At 42.4% G+C, this 18,453-nt stretch overlaps 1 protein-coding gene across 2 annotated transcripts in view; it reads right to left on the bottom strand.

The window, feature by feature from the left end:
- The window catches only part of PPT1 (palmitoyl-protein thioesterase 1), a 21,589-nt gene extending 7,997 nt beyond the window's left edge, over window positions 1–13,592 (bottom strand). For both annotated transcript variants that reach the window (XM_014541609.1, XM_014541608.1), the window contains exons 1-5: window positions 13,579–13,592; window positions 8,351–8,460; window positions 7,995–8,122; window positions 7,376–7,446; window positions 5,376–5,478 (exon numbers count right to left, since the gene is read on the bottom strand). In XM_014541609.1, the coding sequence (XP_014397095.1) occupies window positions 5,376–5,478; window positions 7,376–7,446; window positions 7,995–8,122; window positions 8,351–8,460; window positions 13,579–13,582 (416 nt within the window). In that variant the 5' untranslated portion in view covers window positions 13,583–13,592. The remainder of the gene's footprint in view (window positions 1–5,375; window positions 5,479–7,375; window positions 7,447–7,994; window positions 8,123–8,350; window positions 8,461–13,578) is intronic.
- Between the last annotated feature and the right edge of the window lie 4,861 nt (window positions 13,593–18,453).

An 18,453-nucleotide genomic window follows, 5' to 3' on the forward strand; every position in this document is an offset into this window, starting at 1 on the left:
TGCACAAATTTTTGTGCACCGGGCCTCTAGTATTATATAAGATTGAGTGATACTAGTTTTCAGGACTCTGATATGTCATGCAATTTTTAAGGACAAAAGGCAGGTATTTGGTGGTTATAATATTATTTCAGACACAGATCAGTCTCTTCACACTTTTTTACTTTCTCTCAGTCTCTCTCCACTTCCCCTTCCATTCCCTCCCAGCCCTCCCCTACCAAAACTGACACCTCTACCATAAGTTCTCCCAGAAGTTAGTTCCCACTTAGCACCTGCATCTACACAGCAATATTCCGGCTGGAGAAAAAGGCTGAGCGTGGACCTAATGGGAGATGTCCTCTGGGGAAAGGGAGGAATTAGAACATGAGTGGGACTTTCTATCCCAGTTTAGCAGGAAAAGAAATCAAAATTTCTACAAAAGGAGCCAGCCCCCAGCCGGAGTGAAAGAGCTGCCCAGAGGTAGTGATCCTGGAAGCACCACTCAGCAGAGCAGCGTGGCACTAAAGCCCACTGGACCATCTACATCAGAGACGATGGCAGCTTCTGACGCCCAGGAGACGGGGCTGAGGTTCAAGGAGGCAGCAGTCAGACTGTCAGCGGTCAGCGTGACACATATAATCTGCTTACAAATGTATTTGAAAGCTTTTAAATGTTTACTTTATCCAATTTTTAAAAGGTGACGAATTCTGAACATTTATAAAATACTGGTATTAGTGGTGGTCTTATTTTGTTTTGGCATTGTTATCACTTACTGTGTGAGAGTATTGGTCCCGCCTCTCCCCTACAAGACTGTAAGCTGCTCAGCAGTGACCATCTGGCAGATGCGCAGTAGGACGGGTTTGCCGAATGAAACAGAAGGATGTGGGGATGCTAGACAAGTTATGAGCAAAGTAGGCCTGGCAGTAAAGGGGGGTTAGGGTTTAGAGATGTGACAGGAGGATAGTTAGAAGAACAAGGGAAGACAAAGCTTCAAGAATAGGTGGCCAAGTGTCAAATGCTGAGAAATGTTGAGCACTGAGCCCACACACTTTTCACACAAGTGGACACTCAAGTTCCTTCACAAAATGTAGGTAAAGAATACAAAGGCCCTAGATCTTGCCAGGCCCAGTTCTGGTGACTCAGAATGGCAGGGGGGAGGCCTAATGGCTAAGGATAAAAGAAAGAATAAAGGCAGTAATCACAGGTTGGTCACCTTTTTGTGTGAAAAGAAATAGCTAAGAAGGGGCAACAGGAAGAAAAGGACATTTTGTTTTGTAAGAAGCCTGGTGCACACTATTCAATCCTTACAAGAATTCCATAGAGTAAGTACTATTATTATACTCATGTTTACACGTGAGCCCAGGGGAGGACGTGAGGCTGAGCTAAGCTGGAAGTGCTGCAGGAGGCGGGGAGGCAAAGGAGAGGGCGGCTCTTCAGGAGGTGGACAGAGAAGAAAAATGGGTTTGTACTGTTTACCTCCTTTTTTTACCACTGAAGGGTAAAAAGAGCTTAAGTAGCTCTCCCAAAGCCACCCAGCCAGCACTAGAAAGGGTAAGACACGAGCCGAAATCTTCTGCGTCTACACTCTCCAGTGCAGCACATGAAGAGGCAGGGAAGAACAGCTCCCAAGCCAGAACTTCCCAACCACAGGCCACCCTTGGTGAGATAAGCCTCTACCCTCGGAGGCTCGCCACTGTGGCTTAGAGAGTATAATAGTAGCACATAGCACTTACTATATACCAGGCCTATTGTAAGCATTTTATATATATTAAACTATTCAATCCTTACAAGAATTCCATAGAGTAAGTACTATTATTATACTCATGTTTACAAATGAGGCAACCATACTCCGAGTGATTAAGTAGCTTGCTCAAGGTCGAAGTGTTAGTATGTAATAGAACAGAACACAGGAGGAGAAGACTGGGCTTTTCAATACAATGATGTTCTCTGAAAATTGTTTAGTTATAATGAGAACTAGAAATGAGTACAATATGGAATCAATAAACTGTGAAGTCATACCATAAAATGTCATGCAGCAAATAAGACAAATCAGCTTTATGTATATGTAATACATGTTTAGATCTCAAAAATGTAATATTGAGTACAAAAATCATTTGTAGAATAAAATGCACAATAAGATATCCATTACATAAAGTTTTAAATATACAATATAACACTATTTGATGACTGATTATGGATATGTATGTATATGATACAAACTTTTAATAGGCTATATTCTGATTTGACAGCAGTTGTCACTATGGAGGGAGGGCAAAGAATGAGATCTGGGAGAGATATGTAAAAAATTCAATTTTATCTGAAATGTTTCTGTTCTTAAAAATATCTGAGGCAAATATGACAAAATACTAATTTTAGGTACACAGAAGCTTTAGGTACACTCTCTGTACTTTTTTTTAGCATGTTTCATGGATTTTTTTTTTTTTTTTTGGAGAGGAAGGGCTCCAAGGGAGAGAGAGAAGCATCAATATGAGAAAGAAAGATCGATCAGTTGCCTCTCGTAGGCACCCTTATCTAGGATAGGACCAAAACCTGGGTAAGTGCCCTGACCGGAGATTGAACCAGCGACCTTTTGTACGACACTCAACCAACTAAGCCAAACCAGCCAGGGCTCTCTGTACTTTTATTTATTTATTTGTTTATTTATTTATTTATTTTGCTAATCCTCACCCAAGGATATTTTTTCTATTGATTTTATTAGAGAGAGTGGAAGGGAGGAGGAGAGACTCACAGAGAGAAACATCAACGTGAGAGAGACACATCAACTGGTTGCCTCCCACATGTGCCCCAACTGGCACAGGGAATTGATCCTGCAACTAAGGTAAATGCCCTTGACCAGAATCAAACCCACAACCCTTTAGTCTTCAGGCTGATGCTATATTCACTGAGCCAAACCGGCCAGGGCACGCTCTACTTTTATGAACAACTGAAAAGTATCTGAGGCAGCTTGAATGGTTGCCTCAGTATTTCCAGGAAAGGGTGTGGCAAGTTGAGGGCAAAGATGTGGGCAAAGTGGGACAACTGAAGACAAGCACTCTGAGCCATGGGGGTGGGAGCGCAGGCGCTGCAAAGCAAGGGGCATGCAGGCTGGGAGCCAGGGACCAAGGAGAGGGCCAGCGGGGAGAGCAGAGCTGGCACAGAAGACAAGAGGCCAAGGGTGGGGGATGGCAGGGAGAAAAGGAGGAAGGAGAAATCAGGAAGGGCTGCTAGAATCTCAGAGGGGGAACTACAGGGCAGATTTCAGTCAGAAGGTGAGAGAGAGCTGTTACACTCACCATTACTCATTGTCCCCACCATGCACTTCCTCACCGCCCTGGCCGGTGGCTGGGTTGGAGCAGTTGTCCATACACCAAAAGGTTATGGATTTGATTCCCAGTCGGGGAGTGTACTGGAGGCAACCAATCAATGTGTCTCTTTCACACAGCTGTTTCTCTTTCTCTCTCCCCCTTCCTCATTCTCTAAAATCAATAAACATCTCCCCAGGTGAGGGTCAAAAAACAAAAAAAACCACTTCCTCACTGTGTATTTAGGGTATTAGGATATCAAATTTGCTTTGCTATGGTTAAATTATCTGAACAGTGTAGAAGACATCTTCTGGGGTCTCTGCCTAAATCAAAACCATCCTCTCTCGTGTGGGAACTGCACCCTTCCTGCCCCCACCTACCAGTTACAGGAGCGGGTATAGTTGGTACCATGTGGTCCCACACTTCTCTGGTCACAGCTAATGAGAACAAGTGGGAACCTGACCTGAGCTGGGGCATGGTCCCTTCCCTAATAATTTGAATTGGGGCAGAGAGATTCCAGCCTCAGGCTGAGATAATCTCCTAAAGGAGCTGTGCCAGGTTTACCATGGCACAGGGGCTGGTCTGCATGGAGAGAAAAAAGCACTGAAACAGAGGGAGCAGCACTGACAACAGCTGGAGAGAGACTGCCTTAGCTCTGGGTGGCTCCCTTTCTTTCTTTCTTTTTTTTTTAAAGAATGGTTTATTGGTTTTTAGAGAGAGAAGGGGAGAGGAAGAGAGAGAAGCATCAATATGAGAGTGCATCAATCGGCTGCCTCCTGCTCACTCTGCCCCCTTCTGGGGATCGAGTGCAAACCGAGTATGTGCCCTTGACCAGGAATTGAATCTAATAATTCTGATTGCCACTGGTTGTGTTTGGTTCACAAAAGAAATATAAAGAAAAGGATGTGCTTTTCTTAACCATCTAAGTTAGAATGAGAAGAATAAAGAGTAAATTAAGAACAATAAAGTGTAAAGAGGCTATGTATATATCCATGAGAACAAATAATATGTAGGACATTAATAAACAAGCTACGGCTAGTCAAACCATGTAAGAGGGTAAAGCTTAGCAGTGGTTAGAGCTGCTTGAGGAAGATGGAAATATCACGTATCTTAGTTTCCTTCACTGACCATCAGGTGGCACTGTTGACCCAAGATAGCTTTGTACCTATGCATATAGCCACTGAAAGAAAAGGAAGAGTGCTAGCTTCCGGTTGCTTCTCGGTGAGTCACTCACAAGCCTATACTTTGGAAAATGGCTTCAAGGAAGTACTGTATTGAAGAGTTGTTATTAGACAAGAATGATCCACTTGGAAAACCCATAGGATAGATACCATAGCCAAACTAATTGATCCCAGTTATCACCTAGAATACTCTAGGTCAGTGGTTGGCAAACTTCTGCGCATGGGCCACGAAGTTTCAATCGCACTGTACGTGCGCGCCCGTACGTGGTATTTTGTGGAAGAGCCACACTCAAGGGGCCAAAGAGCCGCATGTGGCTCGCGAGCCGCAGTTTGCCGACCACTGTGGTGTATTGAATCTGAATTTCTAGCAATGGAACCCTAGAATCCATTTTTAATGAATTTCCCAGGGGTTCTAATATATATTTTAATTTAGAAACAACTGAACAAGAACATTTTCCAAAAGTGATTCTTTTTAAATACTCAAACACACACACACACACACACACACACACACACACACACAGAAAAATAATACCCAAACACATTGAGTATTGGGGACATTGATGTAGGAGACTAACCACGCGCTGCTGACAATATAAAGAATCTGCCCTCCAATATTAATAGTAATTGCTTGGGCGTGGTACTTTCTAAAGGCTTTTTGTTTAAGATGAACATTTATTCTGTTGTAATTACATTCTTCTTATATAGAAAAATGTCCTCTGTGTTTTTTTTAAATTATTATTAAAGCAGTTTTAGGTTTACAAGAAAATAGATAGTAGAGAGGTATTTATGAAGAAAAAAAAATCGCACTTGAATATCACTAGCAACTATTCCTGGAATCACTGTTAGCATGAAAGTCAGCATGATATTTTCATGAAGTGCTGGTTCTATGTCCTTTTCAGCTAACCATACATACCGTTCTTGAACAGCTTTATTGTAAGCCCCAGCATTCAGTGTTTTTCTGATCAAGTCACAGATGTGAGAGCTCTCTCCTGGGCACCGAGGGAGTCCAAAAACACCTAGAGTAGTAGAAGACAAATACCCATTCCTTTAATAATTACGTATTGAATACCTACTATGTCCAAGGCACTGTGAGAAACAAACAAAAAAGGCAGAGCTTGACCCTGATTTCACTCAAATATTCTTCAATAATGTCTTGAGGATTAACACTATCACCAGCTTCCTCTTGGTCCCCCCACACTCTTTCCTGCCTAAAAACCTTTGCACCTGGTCCTCCCTGGAGGATATACAGACATACATCAGAATACTGCAGGTTCAATTCCAGATCGCTACAATAAAGCAAATATTGCAATGAGTCATTCAAATTCTTTGGTTTCCCAGTGCATGTAAAAGTTATGTTTACACTATATTGTAGTCGATTAAGTGTGCAACAGCCTTTACGTCTAAAAATATAATGTACATACCTTAATTTAAAAAACACTTTATTGCTAAAAAATGCTAATAACCACTTGAAACTTCAGCGACTTGTAATCTTTTTGCTGGTGGAGGGTCTTCCCCAGATAGTGATGAAAATATAGTATTTGCAAAGTTCAATAAAGCGAAGTGCAATAATACAAGGCATACCTGTACTGCTCTTGCTGCTTCAATGGCTGGACTCATTTGCATCTCGTAGGTCTTAGCTTAGAGAAGTCATATCTACCTACCCTAACTCAAGTAGTGTCAACCCCATTTCTTCCCCTCTCCCAGTTACACTTTCATCCCCATTATCCTCAATAACGTTTTTCCAGGGTACCGGACATAGTTCTGAGCACATATTGACAATAATTCATTTAATCCTCACAACCACCCTGTGGAATAGAAATCATTTCCAGCCCCATATTACGGATTTGAAACTTTAAAACAGAGGTTCAAGGTTAGATAATAAGTGCTACAGCCAGATGAACACAGCACTTTTGGCTCCAGAGCCTACACTTTTAACCAATACAACCACAATTCTGTCTCTCAAGTATTAACCCTTTTATTTTTCTCTTTATCGTAGTTACCACTGCCTGTATTTATTTTATTTGTTTCATGTCTATCTCCCCCACTACCCACAGAAATGGAAGTCTCATAAAGGAAGGGACCTTGCCTTATTTCTAGGTTTTCAATAAATATTTGCTGAATGAATAAAATGATAAAGCTGTTTTTACCAATTTGCACTTGAATAATATTCGCACTTTTAGAAAGTATTTCCTACCTATTATTTCACTTCATCCTCTGAAAAATTCCCACAAGAAGAGCAGAGCCTTATTTTAGTTTCCCTCACCTGTGAAAGAGACCTAGGAGACCAAATTACTTGCCCATCAGTAATAGTTAATTGGGTGAATCCAGTATCCTGATTATAATGAGAATCCTTCCACCCCTTCGCTATACCACCTAATAGCTATACCCATCAGAACAGAGATAAAGTTCTATTCCAAAGACACATCCTTCCCCAAGAGTCTATAATTCTGTCTACATAGAAAACCTGTTGTTTTCCAAGGATTTAATAGCTACTGTTAATTTCACAGACAAAAAAAGCTTACACATCATTCTTTACCTAAGCCTAGACATCACAATGCCAGAAAACAGGAAAGGTTGTTAGACTTTCCTAATTCCTCAACCAGCACCAGCTACGTGGCTGCAACCATCTCACCTCCAGGAAATCATGTCAATTAAATTGGAGAGAAGTAGATGACACATATGATTCATTTGTGTTCCAGGCCTATGGAACCCTAAATATCTTCCTATTTCTTCAAGAATGCTGGTTAGTTTGTTAGAAGCTGGGGGGTGGGGGGGGGGGGACTGACAACAACAGAATTTTGCAAGGATGGCTGGCTGACTTCTTGTATAAATAGAGCTGCTAGAATTTTTTTTTTTAAATCAAATGGTCATGTGGGTTAAAACAGAAAAAAAGAGGCACAGAGCCAAAGTTACCTTGATGTTGTCCCCCAATTGAGATCAGATTGATCATGGGAGGTGAGGGACATCTCTGAGCCACTGCCCTCCTGAGGGGGGAAAAAAGGATTATCACCTCTGACTGTCAGATGGAAATGTATCATCAACCATCAATTCCTCAGATTAAGACACTTAATTCTCTGTGGTTCTCCAAGGCCACAGAGTTTCAGGATTGTCCTCTGATATGACCAAATACAAGTTTTTATTCTTTCATAGAAAATAAATTAAGTTCCACATAGAGCTTCTGACATGGGGACATTTTAGAATAGTTGGGGGTGGGGGGGCTGGCTCTGTCTATGGGGCACTCCCAGGCCTTTCCCCGCCTCCTTCCCCAGGGCACTTTCCTTGCCTCTCTCTTTCCCCTAAGCTCCAAGGGGCCTTCTTTTGCCTCTGTCACTTGTTCCCTGAGTCCATTTCTTCTACAGCTCACTTCTACTTCTGTGACTTTATAAATAAGCTTTCTCTATAGTTTGGGGGAGGAGGTAGCATAGCTTCCCTTCCATAGGTGAAGATCTAAAAATAACTAGAGGAGTTAATCTATCCGAATCAGAAAAAAGAAGTCGATTCCATGTAATTGGTATAACAGAAGGGAACTTACAGAAATTGGCCTCCCTGGGAGAATCCCATAGCATTGTAGCCTTGCTGCAATTTAGGATCCTTAGCAAGAATCTCACACACTGATGTTACTTGGGAATTGACGTTCAAGAAGAAGCTATTCTCCACATCCTAAAAGAGGAACCACAGAGAAGTGAAAAGACGGGGCTGAAAATCAACAATGGCGTCTTCTAAGAGGTGAACTTGTTTAGTTTAGGTTGGTATCCTCACATACGCCACTCAGGAGTTAAATTGCCATTGCTTGATATGCTGCAAAAGCATAAGGCAAAGCATTTGAGCAGTACATTCTATGAAACTAGTCAGCAAACGTCCAAGGAACAGAGCTGTGAAGAGCCTTACCTCTATCAGGGTCTTCCCAATCTCTAGAGATAAGACGTAAATTCCAGGTATTTTCTTCTCAACCATTTTTTTGATAAAACCCATGCTTAAGGGATTACAACAGCTGTCTCCTAGACAACAAAGACAATGATGGGAACTTATGAATCATAAGATTTTTTTTAAAACTTTTGTGCTTCAAAGGGCATTATCAAGAATGTGAAAATACAACAAACAGCATGGGAGAAAATATTTGCAAAACATATATCTGATCAGAATATACAAAGAACTCTTATAATTCAAAAAGAAGATAACCTAATTAAAAATGAGGGGGAAAAAAGGATTTCAACACACATATCTCCAAAGATGATATACAAATGGCCAACAAGCACATGAAAAGATGGTCAGCATCATTGCTCATTATGGAAATGCAAATCAAAACTACAATGAGATACCACTTCGTACCTTTATGAAAGGATGGCTTTCATAAAATAATTAATTTAAAAAAATGAACAATACCAAGTATTGGCAGGATATGGAGAAATAGTAACCTTTGTACATTGCTGGTGGAAATGTAATATGATACAGCCACTGTGAAAACAGGCTGGTAGTTCCTCAAAAAGTTAAACATACAGTTACAGTTATCATATGACCTAGACCAGTGATGGCAAACCTTTTGAGCTCAGTGTGTCAGCATTTTGAAAAACCCTAGCTTAATTCTGGTGCCGTGTCACCTATAGAAATTTTTTGATATTTGCAACCATAGTAAAACAAAGACTTATATTTTTGATATTTATTTTATATATTTAAATGTCATTTAACAAAGAAAAATCAACCAAAAAAATGAGTTCGCGTGTCACCTCTGACACGCATGTCATAGGTTCGCCATCACTGACCTAGACATATGACTTCTAGATACAGACCCAAGAGAAATGAAAACATGTGTCCATACAAAAACGTGTACATGAATGTTTATAGCAGCATTATTGATAACTGTCAAAAGGTGAAAATGACCCAAATGTCCACCAATGGATGAATAAAGTAATTGTCATACACACACACACACACACACACACACGCACGCACGCGCACGCGCGCACACGCACATTGCCACATGCTACAATGTGGATGAACCTGAAAACATTATTATAAGTGAAATAGGCCAGATACAAAAGCTCACACATTGTACTGTTCCTTTTAACGGATATATTCAAAATAGGCAAATCCATAGACAGAAAACAGATTGGACATTTCAGTGAGTTGTGGGAGAAGGGGAATGAAGAATGATTATTTAATGGGTACAGGCATTTTCTGGGATAATAAAAATGTTTTAACTAGAGAGAAGTAGTGGTTGCACAACACTGTAATACACTAAATGCCACTGAATCGTCTACTTTATTGTGGTTAATTGTATGCTACATGAGCTTCTCCTCAATTTAAGAACGAGCATTTTGCCCTAACCGGTTTGGCTCAGTGGATTGAGCGGCGGTCTGTGGACTGAAGGGTCCCGGGTTCGATTCTGGTCAAGGGCATGTACCTTGGTTGAGGGCACATCCCCAGTAGGGAGCGTGCAGGAGGCAGCTGAATCGATGTTTCTCTCTCATCAATGTTTCTAACTCTCTATCCCTCTCCCTTCCTCTCTGTAAAAAATCAATAAAATATTTTAAAAAAAAAAAAAGAACGAGCATTTGTGCTTTGCTCCTGTTTATCAAGTAATAAACTTCAAAAGCCCACACAATGTAACTGGGACACCAAATTTACAACTGAAAAATAAGCAGAGGTGCATATTCCCCTCCCTTATCACACAAAATTTAAGGAGGCACTCACTCTCAGATTCATGTAAGTGCTGACCCTCAACTTGTAACAAACTAGAGAGTGAGTACTTCCTTAAATCTAACCCTCTAGGGCAGCGAGATGGTCCGAGGCAGGTACACTGGTGTGCCTGCAAGTATTTTGAAAACATGCAATACCTATTTAATCATGGGCACTGACCCCTCTTCCCTTAGATTGTCAAATAAAACAATGACAACAGCCAACACAACAATAGTCATCCGGTGTGAATGAATCAAAATTACACCTTTCTTGCCCTGACCGGTTTGGCTCAGTGGATAGAGCGATGGCCTGCGGACTGAAGGGTCCCAGGTTCGATTCCGGTCAAGGGCATGTACCTTGTTTGCAGGCACACGGGGGTGTGGAGGCAGCTGAATCGATGTTTCTCTCTCATCAATGTTTCTAACTCTCTATCCCTCTCCCTCTCCCTTCCTCTTGGTAAAAAATTAATAGAATATAAAAAAATATTTTAAAATTACACCTTTCTTTTTGTCAGATCAGCAACAAATATATTTTTCGCTGTGCCGAAGAATTTTAGTAATCAGTTTGTGTGTGCCATGAGATGAAAAGGGTGTGCCATTGCTGAGGGCTTCCTTGTTTCACCCAAGGCCCAGTCCTGTTTCTCCTCCTGTTTTAAGGAACCAGAACTAAGAATGGGAAGCAAAGTGACTGACCGACCACCAAGTGGGAGAAGTGGGATGAGATTATTTTCCATTTTAACTTAATCATCCTGTTTTCGACCTGAGAGGAAGCTTAAGAATTACTTTTTCAAGAGGAAAAGGCTAAGGATTACAGCCTCTTAGCTTTCGCTCATAGTAACATGCACCGCACTGAACTGCAATTGTTGGTTCTTACCCGCCTCCCTACGGACTGCCTGTGCTCTGGAAGGACGCGAAGCATCTTGTGTTCTCATTTAACTCCCCTGTAGCGACCCAGGCCCTGGCACAAAGCCCTGACAGACTGGCTATATTTGCTGACTCTGATTCCTCTCTGAACACTTTCCTTCAACCCATTCCAACAAGGCTCTCATTCTTTCCAGAACTGCTTTTGTCAAGGTCTTTGGTGATATTCATGTTGCTAAATCCAGTTACCAATTCTCAGCCCTTACCTTGCTTGACCTGTAAACGTTCCATAGTTTGATTATCTCTTCCTCTTGAAACATTTTCAGCTGTTCCCCAGGACACTGCACTCTCCTGACTTGCTTCCACCTCCCTGGTTGTCCCATCACGGCCTTCTTTGCTAGTTCCTTCTCATCTCCTCAACCTCCATATGTTAGGAGTGCCTCAGGGCTCAATCCTCAGACCTCTCCCCTCTTCTGTGTACACTCACTCTCTAGGCTGTATAACCTTGCACCCAGGCTCAGCTTTAAGTACCAAATATATGCTGAAGGCTTCCCCAAGTTAAATCTCCACCCTGCACCTGTCTCCTAGACTGCACACTCCAAATACCTCTACATCTCCTGGATGTCTAACAAGCGTCTCAAACTTAGTAAGTTCAAAAGCAGACCTCTGCTCTTCTCCCCACCCCAAGTGTGCTCCCTACAGGCGTCCCCACTTTGGGGAAATGCCAACATCATCCTTCTGGTTGTTCAGGCCAAAACCCATGGAGTCATCCTTGATTCCTTTCTATCTCTTTCATTCCACATCTCATCTGTTAGCAAATCCCTTTGGTTCCATCTTCAAAATATTCCAAACTTTGACCACTTCTCCATTTTACTATACTGTTTCAAGCCACTGTCATCTCTCTCTCTCTTTTTTAAGTTTTGTTTTGTGGTGTTTGTTTGTTTTTTTTGTTACTCCTCCTTACCCGAGGATATTTTCCCATTGATTTGTAGAGAGTGGAAGGGATTTTTTTAAGTTTTGTTTTGTGGTGTTTGTTTGTTTGTTTGTTTGTTTGTTTTTGTTACTCCTCCTTACCCAAGGATATTTTCCCATTGATTTGTAGAGAGTGGAAGGGAGAGAGAGAGACACGTCGATTGTTTGCCTCCCATATGAGCCCAACCAGGGCCGGGGATGGAGCCTGCAACCGAGGTACCTGCCCTTGACCGGAATCAAACCCAGGACTCTTCAGTCCGCAGGCCAATGCTCTATCCACTGAGCCGAACTGGCTAGGGCCACTGTCATCTTTTTTTAAAATTACTACAATAGCTTCCTAACTTGTCTCCCTGCAAATGTCCATGACCTCCTACAACAGCGGTTCTCGACCTGTGGGTCGCGACCCCTTTGGGGGTCAAATGACCCTTTCACAGGGGTCGCCTAAAACCATCAGAAAACACATATATAATTACATATTGTTTTTGTGATTAATCACTATGCTTTAATTATGTTCAATTTGTAACAATGAAAATACATCCTGCATATCAGATATTTACATTACGATTCATAACAGTAGCAAAATTACAGTTATGAAGTAGCAACGAAAATAATGTTATGGTTGGGGGTCACCACAACATGAGGAACTGTATTAAAGGGTCGCGGCATTAGGAAGGTTGAGAACCACTGTCCTACAATCTATTCTCAACTAGAGCGGTCCTTTTAAAATATAAGTTCAAATCATGTCACTCCTCTCAACTCCCCACTCCAAGGGCTTCCCATCTCATTCCAGCCAAAGCCCCTACAGTGGCCTTAATGGGCCTAACAACATCTGCAGCCCCCTCTCCCACCCCCGACCTAAACCCCTATTTTCTTCTCCTTGTTCACTCAGTTCCCACCACACTGACCTGAATGTAGTTTCTGGAACATACCAGACATACCTCTGCCTCAGGGCCTTTGCATTTGCTACTCCTTGGACCAGATGGCCACAGGGTATCTCCCTTGTCCACTTCAGTCTTTGCTCAGATATCACTCTCTCAGTGAGTCCTTTCCTGATCTTGCTCTGAAAAACTGCAAGCCACCATCTTCGGTTTCCATGCCCCTCTCTGCTTTATTGTTTTATTTTTCCATCGCACTCGGCACTTACCTGTATAGTCTGTCTCTCCCATTGGAACGTAAGCTCCAGAAGAGCAAAGAACTTAGTCTGCTGTACTCTCTACTGTATCGTCCGCATCTATAGGTGCTCAATAACTATGTGACTCGCTGCCTAACAAATCTCTGTTCACCGTGTGCATGAATCAGAGGACGGATGCCCGGGTCGCTGCAGCCACAGCCCAGCCCTGCTGAGCGGGTGCCAGATGCTCCATCCTGTCGCTCCATCCTCGCTGCCGTGAGGATGACACACTCCGCACAGCAGTGCACAGCCCCTGCGAGCCGCACCCAAGGACAGACCCTCCCCCCGCCGCTTCTCAAGCAGGGCAGCCCCCAAATCCTCACGCCGCCGGCGGCTGCTGTGGGACCGCGGTCCGCCCCTTGCACTTGGCAGACGCGAACCCGGGCTGAAAGGGGGAGAGTCGCCAGACCCGTTGGGTCCTCCCCTCGCTCACTCACCCATCCCGTGCCAGATCACTGAGCATATTTGTTACAGCAATTTCAAAGCTGTTACATGTTGATTTCTATGTCATGTCTAAGTTTCTTACTACTAACGTTATTTTCCTTGTAATGGGTCACATTTTTTCATTTTTTTAACATGTCTAATCATTTTTATTGGGTGCTTGGAATTGTGATTGTTACACTTTGCATGCCTAGATATTATCTTCCATTAAAGTGTTTTCAAGTTTGTTTTGTCAGGCAATCAATTTACTTGTGGATCAACCTGATCTAATTGAGGTTTGTTTCTAAAATTTTAGGAAAGTCTAGAATAGCCTTTACTCTAGGGCAGTGGTCGGCAAACTCATTAGTCAACAGAGCCAAATATCAACAGTACAACGATTGAAATTTCTTTTGAGAGCCAAATTTTTTAGACTTAAACTATATAGGTAGGTACATTGTTATTAACTTAATTAGGGTACTCCTAAGGCTTAGGAAGAGCCACACTCAAGGGGCCAAAGAGCCGCATGTGGCTCGCGAGCCGCAGTTTGATAGATGGGAAGCCTCAGTGAGTCAGTAACGTTTATTCACCACTTCACAGCAAACACTGTCCCAAGTGCTCTAAGTCTGTTAACTGGTTTGTTCTCACAACAACCGTGTACACTTCTCCCCATTTTACAGTCAGGACACTGAGGCGCTGAGAATTTGGGTGAGGTGCCAAGGTCACAGAGATAGCAAACTGGGGGTTCTGTTACAGGTAGACCAGAGACAGCCCTTCCCCACCCTACCCCCCAAAAAAAGATGTTCTTGGACAGCCCCCTGAGCCAGAGGAGAGGGCTGCCCCCAACCTCGATTCTTGTCTTCTCATATAAATTACTTTTTAAATATATATTGATTTCAGAGAGGAAGGGAGAGGGAGAGAGAGATAGAAACATCCATGATGAGAGAGAATCATGGATAGGCTGCCTCCTGCACTTCCCACAGGGGAGCCCTGCAACCAGGCAGGTGCCCTTGACTGGAATTGAACCGGGGACCCTTCAGTCCGCAGGCCGCCGCTCTATCCACTGAGCACACCGGCTAGGGCCCTATAAATTACTTTAAATGAGAGACTCTGTGTGTTGTGATAAAGCCAATTTATTAAAGAAGCAAGGCAAGCACATCTATACATCTGATTTGTGAAGCACAGACTGGCTCTCAGCTAATCTGAAGAGGGAGTTGGGGTCCAGGTGTTATATCCCGCCCCCCCTCCCCCCAGTGTTGCTTGGCGTGATTTGTGGCCTTTCCAGAATTCATGAGAAGCACCTGGCAGTTTTATCTTTACAAGTGGAGACTGCTAGTTTTTCTGTTAAGGGAGTAAAACTGCCCTTTTTTCATTTCTCCTTCCTCCTCCTTCCCTGCACTCTCTTATTAGGGGAGGATTTTAACCATTTGCTCTCAAGTGTCCTTGGCTGGGAAAGATAATGGCTTGTTATTTACGAGCTGGCTGCAAATTGCCTACACTGGTCTTGTTTTGACTTTCTTCTCTGGGCTTTAATTCCTCTCGCCCTGAAATTTTCCTAGCTTTTCACAGCCCTGTTAACAGTTCCAAAGTCGTCCTTTTAACCACTGCATTGTACTGCCTTTGGAAGAAAACTACTTTGGGAAGGAAGAAAGGAAGGGAGAACTCAGCTCTCTATTAGAATTGGAAGGGATGGGGGAGGGATTTTTCCAGCCAGGGCCATCAAGGCAGGGTGTGTGGTACTTATTAAAGATCTAGACAGGGGTCCTCAAACTTTTTAAACAGGGGGCTAGTTCACTGTCCCTCAGACCGTTGGAGGGCGGGACTATAGTTTAAAAAAAAACTATGAACATATTCCTATGCACACTGCACATATCTTATTTTGAAGTAAAAAAACAAAACGGGAACAAATACAATATTTGTATTTGCATGTGGCCCGCGGGCCGTAGTTTGAGGACCCCTGATCTAGAAGGTAAAGGTGGGATCTCAACAGGCAAAGATGAAATGTGGGAGGACTCAAATGAGCTAAAGTAGAGAGGAGGAAAAGTAGTGTTTTCTGGAAATATCAGGGCTTTCCAGACTGACAAGAACAACTGTTGGATGTTTAAGAGTGATGAGCCCTAACCGGTTTGGCTCAGTGGATAGAGCGTCGGCCTGCGGACTCAAGGGTCCCAGGTTCGATTCTGGTCAGGGGCATGTGCCTTGGTTGCCCGCACATCCCTGGTGGGGGGTGTGCAGGAGGCAGCTGATCGGTGTTTCTCTCTCATCGATGTTTCTAACTCTCTATCTGTCTCCCTTCCTCTCTGTAAAAAATCAATAAAATATATTAAAAAAAAAAAGATACACTACAGCCTTCTAAAAAGAAAAAAAAAAGAGTGATGAAAACACTACCTGGTTTGGCTCAGTGGATAGAGCATCTGCCTGCGGACTGAAGGGTCTCAGGTTCGATTCCGTCCTTGGCCAGGTTGTGGGCTCCATCCCCAGTAAGGGCTGTGCAGGAGGCTCCATTCCCAGTAAGGGGTGTGCAGCAGGCAGCTGATCAATGATTCTCTCTCATCATTGATTTTTCTATCTCTCTCTCCCTCCCGTCCTCTCTGAAATCAATAAAGTAGTAGTATATTTTAAAAAATGAAATATATAAATAAAGGTTGACTCAAAGCTCTCACTGGCGCCAATCTAGACAGAGTAGGAATATTCCTACCTGAACCCGTTTTCGGACAGGGTTAGTTATATGTTGCTTTCTCTCCAGTTCGAAGAGCACGTGACTTTAAAGTTAAAGTTGTAAATACTTCATCACAAGGGAAATTAGTCAAGCACACTGCAAGTGTTTTGACTCTTAATGTGATATACAGGGAGATATTAGAATAAGTTTAATCAATTTATCAGTCATTGTTTTTATCAATGTTGTTTTTATATCATGTTTTTGTTGTTTTTATATCATGTCTTTGTTGTTGGTATAGCATGTGTTTCTTCTAATTAATTTCCTTTCAATGTGCATGAATCTGTGCACCAAGCCACTAGTATTATATAAATTAACAATGTAAAATAACATGACAAGGAAATATTGGGCCCTGTGAGAAGGGTTTATGGAAGATTGTGTGAGAATGCTGATGTCCTGATCTTCTGTAGCAGGGTCAATTGATTCTAATTTAAAACATGTTTTTTGAAAGAAAAAAATATATCAAAATTGCTTTTTCTAACCTTATATTGATATTTTAAGAAATAATATATTTTGTAGTGCATAAACATTTACTTGATTCTTCAGCTTTTATTTTATACTTTATTTATTTATTTGGGGGTGGAGGGTGAGGAGTTTTTTTGTTTTTTTTTTTTAATATATTTTATTGATTTTTTTTTTTAATTAAATCTTTATTGTTCAGGTTACATTTGTTCCTCTTTTTTTCCCCCCCATAAGTCCCCTCCTCCCAGTTCCCACCCCACCCTCCGCCCTCACTCCCCACCCACTGTCCTCATCCATAGGTGCACGATTTTTGTCCAGTTTCTTCCCGCATCTCCCATTCCCCTTTCCCCCCCAAGAATAGTCAGTCCATTCCCTTTCTATGTCCCTGATTCATTATAATCACCAGTTCATTCTGTACATCAGATTATTTATTCACTTGATTCTTAGATTCACTTGTTGATAGATGCATGTTTGTTGTTCACAATTTGTATCTTTACCTTTTTCTTCTTCCTCCTCTTAAAGGATACCTTTCAGCATTTCATATAATACTGGTTTAGTGGTGATGAACTCCTTTAGCTTTTCCTTATCTGTGAAGCTCTTTATCTGACCTTCAATTCTGAATGATAGCTTTGCTGGATAAAGTAATCTTGGTTGTAGGTTCTTGCTATTCATCACTTTGAATATTTCTTGCCACTCCCTTCTGGCCTGCAAAGTTTCTGTTGAGAAATCAGCTGACAGTCGTATGGGTATTCCCTTGTAGGTAATTGAGTCTCTTTCTCTTGCTGCTTTTAAGATTCTCTCTTTGTCTTTTGCTCTTGGCATTTTAATTATGATATGTCTTGGTGTGGTCCTCTTTGGATTCCTTTTGTTTGGGGTTCTCTGCGCTTCCTGGACTTGGAAGTCTATTTCTTTCACCAGGTAGGGGAAGTTTTCTGTCATTATTTCTTCAAATAGGTTTTCAATATCTTGCTCTCTCTCTTCTTCTGGCACCCCTATAATTCGGATGTTGGTACGCTTGAAGCTGTCCCAGAGGCTCCTTACACTATCTTAGTATTTTCGGATTCTTTTTTCATTTTGCTTTTCCGGTTGGGTGTTTTTTGCTTCTTCGCATTTCAAATCTTTGGCTTGATTCTTGCGCTCCTCTGGTCTGCTATTGGGTGTCTGTATAATATTCTTTATTTCAGTCCGTGTATGCTTAATTTCTAGTTGGTTCTTTATCATAGCATCGAGGGTCTCATTAGTTTTCGTGACTCTCTCCTCAAGTTTATTGACAGCTTCTAGCACATTTTTGCAAGCCCTCAAAATTGCGATTTTTAGCTCTATATCCTCCATTTCTGTCATGTTTTTTTGTCTCCGCATTTTTTATGCTTTCTTGGTGCACCCCCTAGTGGTCTTTGTGCGCAGTCTTGTTCTAGTTGAGCCTTGATTGTTGTAGTTAATACTAGAGGGATTTGACCACCAGGCCGACTGGCTGTGTGAATCAGCTGTGTCTGCCGCGGAAAACTTCTGTCCTCTGGGGAGGTGCTAATCTAGCCTTTGCCTGAGGCGATCCGGCAAATGGCTCTGCGCAGGGCTTGGGCGGGGCGGGCTCAACAGGGCGGGCGGAGGGAGCCGTTATGGTGCCCTCAGTCCTGTTCCCAGAGGCTCTGCTTCTCAGAACCCCAGGAACCGCTGCAAACCTCGGAGAGAAAGCTGCCTTCCAACTGATGCCAGACAC

Source organism: Myotis brandtii, unplaced genomic scaffold, assembly GCF_000412655.1.
Source record: "Myotis brandtii unplaced genomic scaffold, ASM41265v1 scaffold274, whole genome shotgun sequence".
Taxonomy (NCBI): Eukaryota; Metazoa; Chordata; class Mammalia; order Chiroptera; family Vespertilionidae; genus Myotis; species Myotis brandtii.